At 37.7% G+C, this 13,945-nt stretch overlaps 2 protein-coding genes across 4 annotated transcripts in view; one reads left to right on the forward strand and one right to left on the reverse strand.

The window, feature by feature from the left end:
- Window positions 1-13,945, forward strand: part of IPCEF1 (interaction protein for cytohesin exchange factors 1) — a 223,400-nt gene that overhangs the window by 202,820 nt on the left and 6,635 nt on the right. For all 3 annotated transcript variants that reach the window (XM_069069630.1, XM_069069629.1, XM_069069631.1), the window contains one exon: window positions 6,239-6,432. In XM_069069630.1, coding sequence (XP_068925731.1) covers window positions 6,239-6,432 — 194 coding nt within the window. The remainder of the gene's footprint in view (window positions 1-6,238; window positions 6,433-13,945) is intronic.
- The window catches only part of OPRM1 (opioid receptor mu 1), a 149,352-nt gene that overhangs the window by 31,571 nt on the left and 103,836 nt on the right, over window positions 1-13,945 (reverse strand). The window lies entirely within an intron of this gene.

Consider the following 13,945-nt stretch of genomic DNA (forward strand, 5'->3'; position numbering starts at 1 on the left):
TAGCACAGGACAGCTCGGTTGATTAGTGGTCATGACCTGGGAAGAGTTCCAGTAAAGAAGAGAGGTCAGATAGATACAAGGAAAACCAGGAGAGAGCACTATCGCAATTAGAATACTAGGTCTCATTCTGTTCAGCAGTTTTACCAGTGCTGTGTGAATAAAGGCATAGAGGCATATGTTCATTGGATTTACAGACAATGTGAAGCTGTGAGGGCCAGTTGATGCATTGAATGATGAACTTGGATCCAAAGCTGATGGTTGACTGGAAACTTAATATCAGAAGCTATTAAGAGAAAATTTAATACAGAGAAATGAAAAGCCATATATTTGGATTTCAAAAGGAATCAATTGCAAATGATAGGAGAGATGTGCTTACAAGCAGTTCAGGACCTGGGGGTACCATGACTTTATTGTACCTCATGTTCCATGTAAATATGCTCACGTCATCACAAAAACTATTGTCATCTTAAACTTCATTAATAGTTATATTGACCAGAATAAAGAAGGCTGACAGTCTCATTGTGTTTGGCAGCAGATTGGAGGATGAATTGGGAGTTGGAAGAAATTTGAGGCAGGGAGATCAATTAGAAGGCTGTTACCATAGAACAGGAGAGAGGTGAGTAGAGTGTGAACATGAGTATTATCTGAGTGAATGAAGAGAAGGGCATGTTTACAAGAGATGTTGTGAAAATATTTAAGCTTTGACCACAGATTAGATATATGGGGTAAGTACAAATGAGGAGTTGAGGATGATGATGAATTTCTGAGCATGGGTGGTTGCTCAAATGACAATGATCCTAATAGTAAAAGAAAGGTTCAGAAGAGGGGAAAATTTTGGAGGAAAAACAATGAGTTCTGTTGTTTACATGTTGAATTTGAGATGCCTATGGGCTATCTAGTTCAAGATGCCAGGTAGATGGCAATATGGGACAGAAGCTTGGGAGAGAGATTACAGCTGGATATAGAGATCTGGGAACCATCTCAATAGAGATGATAGCTGAATCAACAGGAACTGCTGAGATCCCCAAGTGATAAGGTATAGAGGAAAAGGGAGGGGGCTCTAGTATAGATCCATTGGTTAGAGTAGGAAAAGATCTAGCAAAGAAGAGAGGTCAGATGGGTACAAGAAAAACCAGGAGAGAGCGCTGTCACAAAACCCTAGAGGGAAGTGAATATCTAGGAACAGAGTGAATGACAACTCCAGAGACAGCAGATGGTTCTAGAATGGTGAGGATAGAGAAAAGGCTATTATATTTGGCAATTAAGAGATCATTAAAACTTCAGAGAGCAGCTGGAAGTCAACAGAACTAGGAGTAACTGCTGGAAGTTTACAAGGCAGCAGATTTTAATTAAAGATGGAGGGGGGGAGGGAAGTTCATAATAAAACTGCACATAAAGTCATTTGGGCTCCTTTATCTGTCACCCGAGGTCCTTAAGTCTGGGAATGTTGTAGAGGGAAATAATATTTCAACTAGATGATCTCTAAGACTCCTTTGAATTCCAGGATCATGTGACGACAGATTTTTAGAGGAAATTATTACAATTTGTTTTTCTTATTATGCAGAATTTTTCTTTTCTCATTTGATTTCTGCAAGTTGTTACATTATTTACTTTGGTAAAACATTTAAGTAATGTGCTATAGTTACCCTTATTAACGTTAAATGCAACTACCAACGTACTTAAAAGCATAACAAAAATACAAATTTCCTAGGAAGCAGTTAGGAGATGCAGTAGATAGAACACTGAGTGGAGTTCTGAGTTCTAATCTCCACCTCAGAAACTTACTAGCTGTGTGACCGTGGACAAGTCACATAAATTCTGCCTCAGTTTCCTCAACTGTAAAACTGTAATAATAGTGTCCACTTCTCAGGATTGTTGTGAGGATCAACTGAGATAATATTTATAAAGCATATACCAAGGTACTTGGAACATAGTGGATGCTTAATAAATGTTTGTCTACCTCCCTTCCCCCAGGACATCTGAAAATCCTAAAGCCATAGTCCTAAGTCCAAAAACTCTTCTAATTTTGAGACATCCTTTCTTCTGATACACCTAAGAGTTGAAAAAGATATTGGGACTTTAGTGGACTGCAAGCTCAAAGTAAGTTAATCTTAGGCTGAATTTGGAAAAGCCATGTCCAGGTCTAGGGTGGCAATAGTCCCATTGAACTGTGCCTTAATCAGACAGCATTTGAAAGCTCATATTGAGGTTTGTTTACCACATGGTAGGAAGCACATGGACGTGTTTGAAGAACATCCAGAGGGGAGAGACCAGAATGATTTTGGGACTCAAAACCATTCTATATGATTTTCATTTTATATGTAGATTGATTTAAGAGACCCAAGGATATTTAGTCTGGGGAAGAGAAGAGGTATGGGGAATACAGTATCTATCTTCAAGTACTTGAAGGCCTACCATGTAGAACAGAGAGAGTTATGCTGTGCCCGAGATGGCAGGAATGGGTATAAGGTACAGAGAGACAAAATTATAATGTCATAAATTTAGATCTGGAAGGGAAGTCATTGAGGCCAATGCCCTCATTTAAGAGATGAGGAAGGGGCGGCTTGGTGGCACAGTGAATAGAGCACCAGCCCTGGAGTCAGGAGGACCTGAGTTCAAATCCAGCCTCAGACACTTAACACAAAAACTAGCCTTGTGACCTTGGGCAAGTCACTTAACCCCAATTGCTCTACCTTCCCCCCCTTCAAAAAAAGCAAAAAAAAAAAAAACAAAAAGAGATGAGGAAACTGAGCCTGGTAAAGGTTGAGTGGTTTGTCTATGGTCAAATGCTACAAAGTATCAGAGACAAAATATGAACCAGTCTTCCTGATCTTAAACCCAGGACACTATTTATTACATCACTCTACATCTCCAGGAGTGAAAAGCATTCTGACAAATAAGGAAGGGAGGAAGGAAAGAATGATAGAAGGATGAACAGAAGGAAGGATAGAAGGAAGGATGTACAAAGGAAGGAAGGATTTTTAAAGTACTATGGTTGAGAAAACCAAGGCAAACAGGATCATGCAGCTAGGCCAGATTTAAACCTAAGTCTTCCTGAATCTAGGCCCAGTGCTCCAGGCCTAGTTGCCTAGAATGTAGCTATACAAAAGGAAGGAATGCCTTTAAGCAAAGACTAGATGACCGGCTGCCATGTAAATTGTCAAGTATTCCTGTCTAGTTACAGATTGGTCTATGTGACCTCTGATTTTCTTTCCAACTCAGAAAGCCTGTGATTCTTACATTTTTAGCCTAACTCTGAGATGGTTTTTTGTGACTTGCTACTTCTGCCTTGTTGATGTCCTCCATTGTGATGAGGGTTGCACAGAATCTCCCTTGTGTTGCATGTGTACAGGCCCAGTCAGGAAGGCTAATTGTGCCCACATGTAGCTTTGAGTGGAGTTTTCTGTCACTGTTCTTCCAAAACTGTTAAGAACAAAGTATTCAGGGCTAACCAATACCCTTAACAATTAAGTTTCATTTGGAGAATTAAGAGCCATTGGAATGCAAGCATAGTATCTGTTTTCTGGATTTAAAAGAAAATGATGAGAACATTTGCAATTAATTTTCTTAGGGAAAACATTTTTTCTTGAAAATATTATGTTCAGAAATAAAAATTCCTAGAGTCAAAGACTTGGAAGAAAGGTTAGCCTTAACAAAGTTATAAAATAGGAACATTATATCTTTCTCTAGTGTCTTCAGCCTTCTTTCCTCCCCCTTGAGGAAGCCTTCTCACCATTTCTCTCTGGGGCACAGTGTTCTCATCCTCTGCCCACTGTGAAAATCTGCTTTTATGAAAGCATATGAAGCTATTTACATGGTGGTAACACTTCACACAACTATTTGCATTAACTAGAGATTAGTATTGTAAGTTAAAGGAAACTGAGGCAAAATGTTAGGCATTATCAGGTAAGGTAGATATTTTGAGTATAGCCTTGAGAATCTTAACATGTTTGGTGGTTTACTGGTTTGTGAGGTTAGCTCTAATTGGAAGGGACCTTACAAGATCACATACTAAATTTCATTCCCCTTGTCCTTAGACAACACTCATTCTTGGATAATGAGAATCAATCAGTAAATATATATTGTATGCCTAGCACTATTTCCTATTTTTATGAGCTTCCTAAAGAGAGCTGTTGCACAACCTCTTTTTCGAAGACATTTCAGTGCTCAGCAATTTTGTTAATTCTTTTTGTCAAAAGATTAAATTTTTCAAAAGATTCAGTATTTCATCAATGTGATTGACTGATGACTATTAGGCAGTTAGGTTGATGCATTGGAGAAGCACTAGACCTGGAGTCAGGAAGACCTAAGTTTAAATGTGACTTTAGAAATAATTTATGACCAAATAAGTGATAGAGAACATTATGAAATGCAAAATGGATAATTTTGATTACGTTAAATTAAAAAAGTTTTTGCACAAAGAAAGCCATTGCAACCAAGATTAGAAGGGAAGTAGAAAGCTGGGAAATATTTTTTTCCAGCCAGGGTCTCTGATAAAGGCCCAATTTCTAAAATATATAGAAAACTGAGTTGAATTTTTAAGAATACAAGTCATTCCCCAGTTGATAAATGGTTAAAGATTATGAATAGGCAATTTTCAGATGAAGAAATTAAAGCTATCTATAGTCATACAAAAAATGATCTAAATCACTACTGACCAGAGAAATTCAAATTAAAACAACGGTGAGGTGCCACCTCTCCCCTATCAGATTGGTTAATATGACAAAATAGGAAAATGATAAATGTTGAAGAAGATGAGGGAAAACTGGAACACTAATGCATTATTGGTGGGGTTGTGAACTGCTCCAACCATTCTGGAGATCAATTTGTAACTATGATCAAAGGGCTGTAAATCTGTACATACCCTTTGATCTAGCAATAACACTACTAGGTCTGCATCTGAAAGAGACCACAAAAAAGGGAAAAGGACCCATATATACTAAAATATTTATAGCAGCTTTTTTGTGGTAGCAAAGCATTAGAAATTGAGGGAATGCCTATCCATTTGGAAATGTCTGAACAAGTTGTGGTATATGAATGTAATGAAATATTATTGTTCTATAAGAAATGGTGAGCAGGTGGATTTCAGAAAAAAACCTGGAAAGATTTATATGAACTGTTCCTCAGTGAAATGAGCAGAACCAGGAGTATATTATATATAGTAACAGCCATGTTGTGCAGTGATAGACTTTGATAGATTTATTTCTTATCAGCAGTGCAATGGTCTTAGATAATTCCAAAAGACTCATTATGGAAAATACTATCCATATCCAGAGAATGAACTATAGAGTCTGTATGTAGATTGAAGTATACTATTTTCTCTTTTTTTCTTTCTCATGGTTTTACCCTTTTGTTCTTTTTCTTTCATAATATGACTGATGTGGGACTATGTTTAATATGTTTATACATGTATTTTAGCCAATATCAGATTGTATGCTGTCTTGGGGATGGGGGGAAAGGAGAGAAAGAGAAAAAAAATTAAAACCTCAAATCTTGTAAAAGTGAAAGTTGAAAACTATCTTTGCATGTAATTGGAAAAAATAAAATAGTGGTAAGGGGGAAAAAAGAGTTCAAGAAAAAACCCCCCACAATGCCTTTATAAAAAACCCCAAATCCAAATATGTCTTTAGACACTTATTAACTGTGTGACCCTGGACAAGTAACTTAATCTCTATTTGTCTGAAGTTCCCCGTTGTTAAATGGGGACAATAACAGCACCTACCTTTGGTTGTTGTGAAGATCAAATGAGATATTTGTAAAGATCTTAGCTCAGTGACTGGTACATCGTTGGTACTTTATAAAGGCTTATTCCCCCTACCTCCCTTTTTCCTTTGTATGATAGTTCATTGAGGGAACTGGTATTTAGCTTGGAGAAGACTCAGGAGGGACATGATATCATCAAGTATTTGAATGGGTTATTATGCTAAGGAAGGATTAGGTTGTTTTTTTCCTCCTGTGTGTCCTTAGAGATTAGAAACAAGAGTAAAGGATGGAAATTAGAGTTCAATTTAGATTTGATATTAGGAGAAACTTCCTGATATCTGAAAAGTGCAATGGGCTGCCTCATGAAATGATTGGTTCTTCCTCCTTGGATATCATCAAGTGGAGTCAAGACAACTGCTTGTCAGGTTTGTTACAGGGGTGATACACCCCTATATGGACTGAATGAGATGGCCTTTGAGGTTCTTTCCCACTCTCCAAGTCAGTGATTCCCTGTGATAATTGTTTTTCTTTATAGAACAGACAAAAGGCCATGAAGATGATGAAATGGAAAAGCTTTACAAATCTCTAGAACAAGCCAGTTTGTCTCCTATTGGGGATCGACGACCTTCGACCAAAAAGGAGTTGAGGAAGTCATTTGTCAAGCGGAGCAAAAACCCATCCATTAATGAGAAACTCCACAAAATCCGGACATTGAATAGCACATTAAAGGTAAAGCTTCTGGCATGAGATGAGCTGAGAGGATGGGGGAAGTCCCTCTAATGGTATGGGAGTTCAAACTGAAATCTTCACAGGATTATTTAATCATGAATGTTTTGTGAGATCTTATGTGTGAGGCAGTTAGTGTGATAAGTAGAGTTCTGGTTTTGAATTCAGGAAAAACTGATTTCTAATCCTCCCTTATGCCTTTACTACCTCTGTGATCCTGGGGAATCTATTTAACCTCTTTCAACCTCAGTTTCCATATCTGTAAAATGGGGATGATAATAAGCACCTACAGGATTATTTTAAAGACCAAATGAGCTAACATGCAAGATATATTTGCATATATTTGCAAACATGAAAGAGACATAAATGCTATATAAAATATATGTAGAAATAATAACATATTTATATTATATAGTATTATATTATATAATAACATATATTTATATTATATACAGGCACAATGATCCCTCTTTAATAATCCTTGCTTTATATAGTCATTTTGAAGGAAAAATCCCAATACATGCCATTAGTTCCTCTCATTCACTTGTTCAGGGAAACATTTTTGTTGTTCAGTCATGTCCAACTCTTTGTGACGCTGTTGGTGTTGTCTTGGCAAAGATACTAGAGTAATTTGGCCATTTCCTTCTCCAGTAGATTAAGCAAACTGAGGTTAAGTGACTTGTACGGGATCCTAGTGTCTGAGGCTGGATTTGAACACAGGTCTTCCTGACTCCAGTGTCAATGCTGTATCCACTGAGCCACGTAGCTGCTTCCTATCTAGTAAGCATAAGGAGTGACATTAAGTTCATAAATAAATTAGAGATTAGCAGCATGGTGTAGTGGACACGGAGATGCCTCTGATAGGTACTGACTGGGTCACCTTGTAACAGTCATTGAACTTCCCTGAGATTCATGTAACTCACTACAATTCTAAGTTGCAGAGAAGATTCAGTTCTATATTGGTATGGGAATTTCCTCACTGGAGTTCCTTATGCCAGCGAAATCACAGTTGTAGTCCAAAAAGTCAAACAAAACAAAAATAAATGGGGTAGAATCTGTGGATTCTGATTATTCTACTAAAGGATGTCATTTTAATTACTCCACTTGTCATTAAAATTTACTAGGGATGTGACTATGCTTGTGTATCTGCTATTTTCTGATCAAGTCAGATTGGTGCCTCTCCTATTAAGTGAGTTGCAAAGTTAGTGAAGTTGCTTAAAGCTGGGAATTTGAATGAAAGCAGAATAGTGAAAGGTGCACATGTGTGATCATGGATAAGCAGATGTTTTCATGACATGCTAACAATGTACAGGATGTACCGGAGTTATTTTGGGTCCTCCTGTAACTAAAATGGTTCTTAATAGCAATGACATCCTGCTTCCACATCAACATAATACCATAGAGGGGAGTCTTAGATACTTTGGAAAACACTCCCTGGAGTGAGAGCAAACATTTTAATTCTGGAAAGCTTTGATAGATCAGCTTGTTTATTTCTGTTTTTCAATCTGTTTTAGCATCATGCATCATGAGTGGGCTACCAGGAAGCACTGTAGCAGTGCAATGATATGAAACAGTAAAGTAAGGGTCTCAGTGGATATTAAACAGGTTTCCCATGTTGGTCAACAAAAGATGAAATCATCCTAAAACCCCTATTTGGAATTCTTTCCTTTTGTAGTAAGACTAGGAGAGAAAGTTTTGAGAGGGTATTATAAAGAGTAAGGTTTTGACATTCATTCTCTCTAAAATGAGGGGATGGCTCACTCCTTGCTAAGCCATGCCCTGGATTACTCCTACCATCTGCTTCCCTGTTCCTATAGACTTGGATAAAGTCACACAGTCATGCTGAGTACACTATAAATTCCTGTTTTCCAACCTCACCTGGATGCTCACTGCAGCCGGACAATCTTTTCATTCCTTTCCAATTGATTCCCATCTCCCTTTCCAAAGAAGCTATTCCCAACCTTTCCTTTATCTCCAAGTGATCTACACCTCTTCTTCCTCTTCTGTCTTAGATAAAATTTCATTTCTCATTTTATTGAGACAATTGAGGCCTTTTACCACGAACACTTCTCCCCTTCTTGTCACCTAAACCCCCCTGACTTTATACCCCACTTTCTTCTCATTTATTCCAGTCTTCAGGAATTAAGTGGCATTTCTTTTTGCTAAGGCCAACCCTTTGACATGTGTCCTGGATCTCATCCCCTTCAGTCTTCTCTACCATATTCCATGCTCCCACAAAATCTCTTCTTAATGTTCAATCTTTTTCTATTTCCAAGTTCCTTTCTTATTGCCGTCAAATATGCTCTAGTCTCTCCTATTTTAAAAAACAAACAAACAAACAAAAACAATAACAACAAAAAAACAAACCTTCACCAGAACTTACCATCTCCTCAAGGTATTATTCTATATATCTCTCCAATTGTTATCTTCCAAAGTCCTCGAAAATTTGTTTATACTCTTTGAGTCTACTTCTCACTCATTCTTCAACCCTTTTGGCTTCTGAACTTATAATAACTTAAACTGTTTGGTCCAAATTTCACAATAACCTCTTAATTGCCAAACCTAATAGCCTTTTCTCAGTTCTTATCCTTCTTGACTTCTCTGCTGCATTTGCCATTCTCCTACTGGATACTGTATTCTCTATGGGTTTTCGTGGCATGATTTTCTCTTCCTCCTACCTGTATAATCCCTCCTTTGTTGATTTATCATCTATATCATGGCCTTCTCTCACTATGGCTATTTCCCAAGGTCAGTCTTGGCCATTTTCTTTTCTCTAGCTATACTTTCTCTCTTGATAGCCACATTAGCTTCCATAGGTTTAATTATCATTTCTATGCTGGTGACTCACAGATCCATGTATACTACCCCAGTTCTTCTATATCACCAACTGCTTATTGACCATTTAAGACTGGATATCTGAGGAAATATTCAGACTCAACATGTCCAAAATGGAATTATTGATTCTTCCTTCAAAATCTACCTCTCCTCTATTTTTGTTGAGGACATCACTTCCAATCTCCCAGATTTATCCTCTGGTATTATTTTTACCCTTTCAATCACTTTCACCTCACATGACCAATCAGTCTCCAACTCTTGATGTTTCTGTCCCCACAGCATCTCTTTGATTCATCTTCTCTTCATTTGTGAATCAACCAACCACAGGTTTTCTGGGAAAATCAATATGCATGGCATACTTTTAAATTTACTCCAGATTATGAACATTTTCTCCGGTCACTTTCTTAAGTTTGGACAATCAATGAAACAAATCAACTCATAATTTGCAGGGTTTTTTTTTTGCCAATTTTAAAGGTATAAATTCTTACATGAAATTTTAATAATATGAGCTCATCCTAGCTGGCTCCACCAAACCTTTTCTACCACCATAATTCAAACCCTTATTATTTCTCAACTAGATTATTGCAATGGCCTTTAAATTGACACCCTGCCTCATTTTTTCCCCATTCTATGCTACAGCTGCCAAAGTAATTTTCCTTAGGTACAGATCTGACCTTGTCACTCCTACTCATTTAACTCCCATGCTTCCTTATTGCTTTAGCACTAAATATATAGTATTCTGCTTTTTAAAGCCCTTAGCAACCAAGATACAATTTATCTTTGCAGCCCCATTACATAGAACTCTTCCTCCTAATCTCTGTGATCTAACTAAACTGGATTTATCTCTGTTCTTTATACATGGTGCTCCATCTCTTGTTTCCTTATTTTTACCTTTTACACCATACGCCATGCTTGGAATATACTCCCTCTTCCTCTGGGTTTCATAGAAGCCCTCTCTTTGAGAACTAATTGAAGCACCACCTTGTATATTAAGCCTTTCCTTATCCCACTAGATTGTATGCTCCTTGAGGGAAGGGACTGTTTTTTGACTCTTTTTGTATCCCAGTGCTTGGCACATAGTAGACACTTAATAAATGTTTTTTTTGATTGATTGATTCCTCTTACCTGCTATTATTTACCTTTCTTTACAACTTTGCATTAATTATTTTTATTTTGTATATATGTTTATTTTTAGTTTACATTATTCATTTCCACAAGATTTTGAGTTAGAAATTTTCTCCCCATTTTTCCCCTACCCACCACCCCAAAACAGCAATCCCACTGTATAAGCCCTTCCCCAATCTGCTCTCTCCTACATCCTCCTCCATCCCCCCTCTGACTTGCCCCAGTAGGGCAAGATGGATCTCTATACCCTAGTGCCTCGATATCTTATTTCCCAGTTGCATGTAAATATATATATATATATATATATGTGTGTGTGTGTGTGTGTGTGTGTGTGTGTGTGTGTATATTCACACACACATCTATATATACATTTTAAACATTTAATTTGAAAACTTTGAATTCCAGATTCTTTCCCTTCCTCCCTCGTCACCCACCCTTACTGAGAAGATAAGCAATTCCATATAAGTTATACATGTGTAGCTACACAAAAAATTTCCATAGTGGATATATTGTGAAAGACTGACTATATTTCCCTCCATCCTATCCCACCCCCCACTTGTTCTATTCTTTCCTTTGACCCAGTCCCTTTTCAAAAGTGTGTGCTTCTAACTACCCTCCCCCCAACTTGCCCTCCCCTCCATCATCCTCTTTTCCCCTTCCCCCCTACTGTCCTGTAGGGCAAGATACCCTATTTAGTGTGTATGTCATTCCCTCCCTAAGCCAAATTCAGTGAGAGTAAGGTTGACCCATTCCTTTTTGCCTTCCTGTTCTTCCCCTCCATTGTAACAGTTTTCCCTTGCCTCTTCTATATGAGATAATTTATCCCATTCTGTCTCTCCTCATCTCCTCTCATTATATTCTTCTCTTACCTCTCAATTTCACCTTTTAAGTATCATCCCTTCCTATTCAATTGGTCCTATGTCCTGTGTCTATGTATACCTGTACACACATATCCATACACTCACATATGTATTCATATGCCCATATACCCTTCTATGTAGACATACATGTATATATACATATATATACACATTTCTATTCCCTTCAACTATTCTCATAATGAGAAAAGTTTCATAAGTTACAATTTTTATTTTTATTATTTTAATTTATATATTAATTTATATTACATTATATATAAATATTTTAAATTATTTTAATAATAAATTTATATAATTTATTATTTTTCCATGTAGGAATATAAATAGTTCAACTTTGATATGTTCTTTATGATTTCTTTTCCCTGTTTACCTTCTCATGCTTCTCTTGCTTCTTTTATCTGAATGTCAAATTTTCTATTCAACTCTGGTTTTTTCGTCAAGGATGCTTGAAAGTCCTCTATTTCATTGAATGACCATATTTTCCCCTGAAACATTATACTCAATTTTGCTGGGGAGGTGATTCTTGGTTTTAATCCCAGCTCCTTTGACCTCCAGAATATCATATTCCAAGCCCTTCAACGCCTCAGGGTAGAAGCTGCCAGATCCTGTGTTATCCTGATTGTGTTTCCACAATATTCAAATTGTTTATTCTTGGCTGCTTGTAATATTTTCTCCTTGATCTGGGAACTCTGAAGCCTGGCTATAATATTCCTAGGAGTTTTCTCTTTTGATCACCAAGAGGTGATCAGTGGATTCTTTCAACCTCTATTTTGCCCTCTGGTTCTAAAACATCAGGGCAATTTGCCTTGAGAATTTCTTGAAGGATAATTTCTAGGTTCTTTTTTTGATCGTGGTTTTCAGGTAGTCCAATAATTTTTAAATGATCTCTTCTGGATCTATTTTCCAGGTCAGTGGTTTTTCCAATGAGATATTTCACATTGCCTTCTATTTTTTCATTTGTTTGAAACTTTTTAATAGTATCTTGATTTCTCATAAAGTTACTAGCATCCATTTGCTCCAATCTAATTCTGAAGGAATGATTCTCTTCAGTGAGCTTTTGAGATTCTTTTTCCATCTGGCAAATTCGGCTTTTTAATGCATTCTTCTCTTCATTGGCTTTTTGAGCCTCTTTGCCCTTTGAGTTAGTCTATTTTTAAGGTGTTATTTTCTTCAGTCAGGTTGTTGACTCTCTTTTCATGATTTTATTGCATCATTCTAATTTCTCTTCTCAATTTTTCCTCCACTTCTCTTATTTGGTTTTCAAAATCTTTCTTAACCTCCTTTATGGCCTGTAACAAGTTCATATTTTCTTGGAAGCTTTTGGTACAGTTCTGACTTCGTTATGTTCCTCCTGTTCCATGCTTTGATCCTTTTTGTTCCCAAAATGGGAATCTAAAGTCGGATTGCTGGGCTTGCTTTGCTTTCTTTGCTTGCTCATGTTGCCAGACACTTAGTTGACTTTGGAGCTTTTTACCACAGTACAACTCTGCTTCCAGAAAGGAGAGCTTTGTCCCAAATCGCTGGGGCTTTTGCAGCTGCCAGAGCTATTAGTTGGGTGCCCTCTCTGAAGCCTCCACTGGCTCTGGCACCTGGTCACACACCCCTTGACCTTCACCCTAGACAGCGATCCAGATCTAAGCAGGTTAAATCAAGAGCAATTATACCTCAGAATGGTTGCTTGGTCCCTCTACAGTCTGCAGGCCAGAAGTTCTGAAGCAGCCATGCGGCGGTAGCTACAGCTGCCTCTCCCTTCAGGGGGTAGAGTTCAGACCTCACTCCTGGACCCCCTGTTCCCAAAATCCACTTTGTCTTTTGCATTTTTGGGTTGATAATTCTGGAAACCACCACAGCTGCTGGTGATCCACTCTCCTGGCTGGTTGGGGCCGCCCTGAGGCCAAAACCATGAACTCATGCAGGTCTGGGCTCTGCTCCCAGCATGGTGCAATGGATCCTTCCTGTTTTCCTGCTGGGCTGCCTTCAGTGGGAGATTTGTTTCTCTCTGTCACTTTGTGGGTTCTGTAGCCCTAAAGTTTGTTTCGAGTAATTTTTTATAGGTATTTGAGGTGGTTATGGGGAAGCATATGGAGTTTTCCTGCTTCTACGTTACCATCTTTGCTCTGCCCTATTTTGTATATATGAATATGTGTACATGTGTATTCCTTCCTTAGAATGTAAGCTCCTTGAGAATAGAGATGTTTGCATTTTTTTAATTTGTATTCCCATATCTTAGCAGAGAGCCCAACACATACTAGGTACTTTATTGCTTGTTAATCCTTTGACCAATAAGCCTGAATGGCCTGTACAGTCCCTTCCAGCTCCAAATATATGAATTTATAGTTACATAAAGTAAATGAAAAGAGAGGCACAACCTTTATGATTAATGTTGGGATGCAGGATACTTGTCTACTTTATAAGCTAACCATATTCCTGATAATAATTCAATTTTTATGTAGTGCCTTCCCCCAAATGCCCCTATGGGAGCAAATTGAGAAGTTAAATGAGTTGTTTACAATTATAGTTAATAACTGTTAGACTCAGATGAGCCCACATCTTCCAACTCCAAATCCTGTGGTCTCTATGCTAGGTAACACTGACTCTACCAACCTGTTCCATAAGGCAGTTGCAATGTGTAGTCTCTGTGTCCTGATTTGATCAAAAGTATATCTAAATCTTTAAAA

Source organism: Petaurus breviceps, unplaced genomic scaffold (assembly GCF_028583685.1).
Source record: "Petaurus breviceps papuanus isolate PSGF00001 unplaced genomic scaffold, PetGlider_PUasm1.0 90784, whole genome shotgun sequence".
Classification (NCBI taxonomy): Eukaryota; Metazoa; Chordata; class Mammalia; order Diprotodontia; family Petauridae; genus Petaurus; species Petaurus breviceps.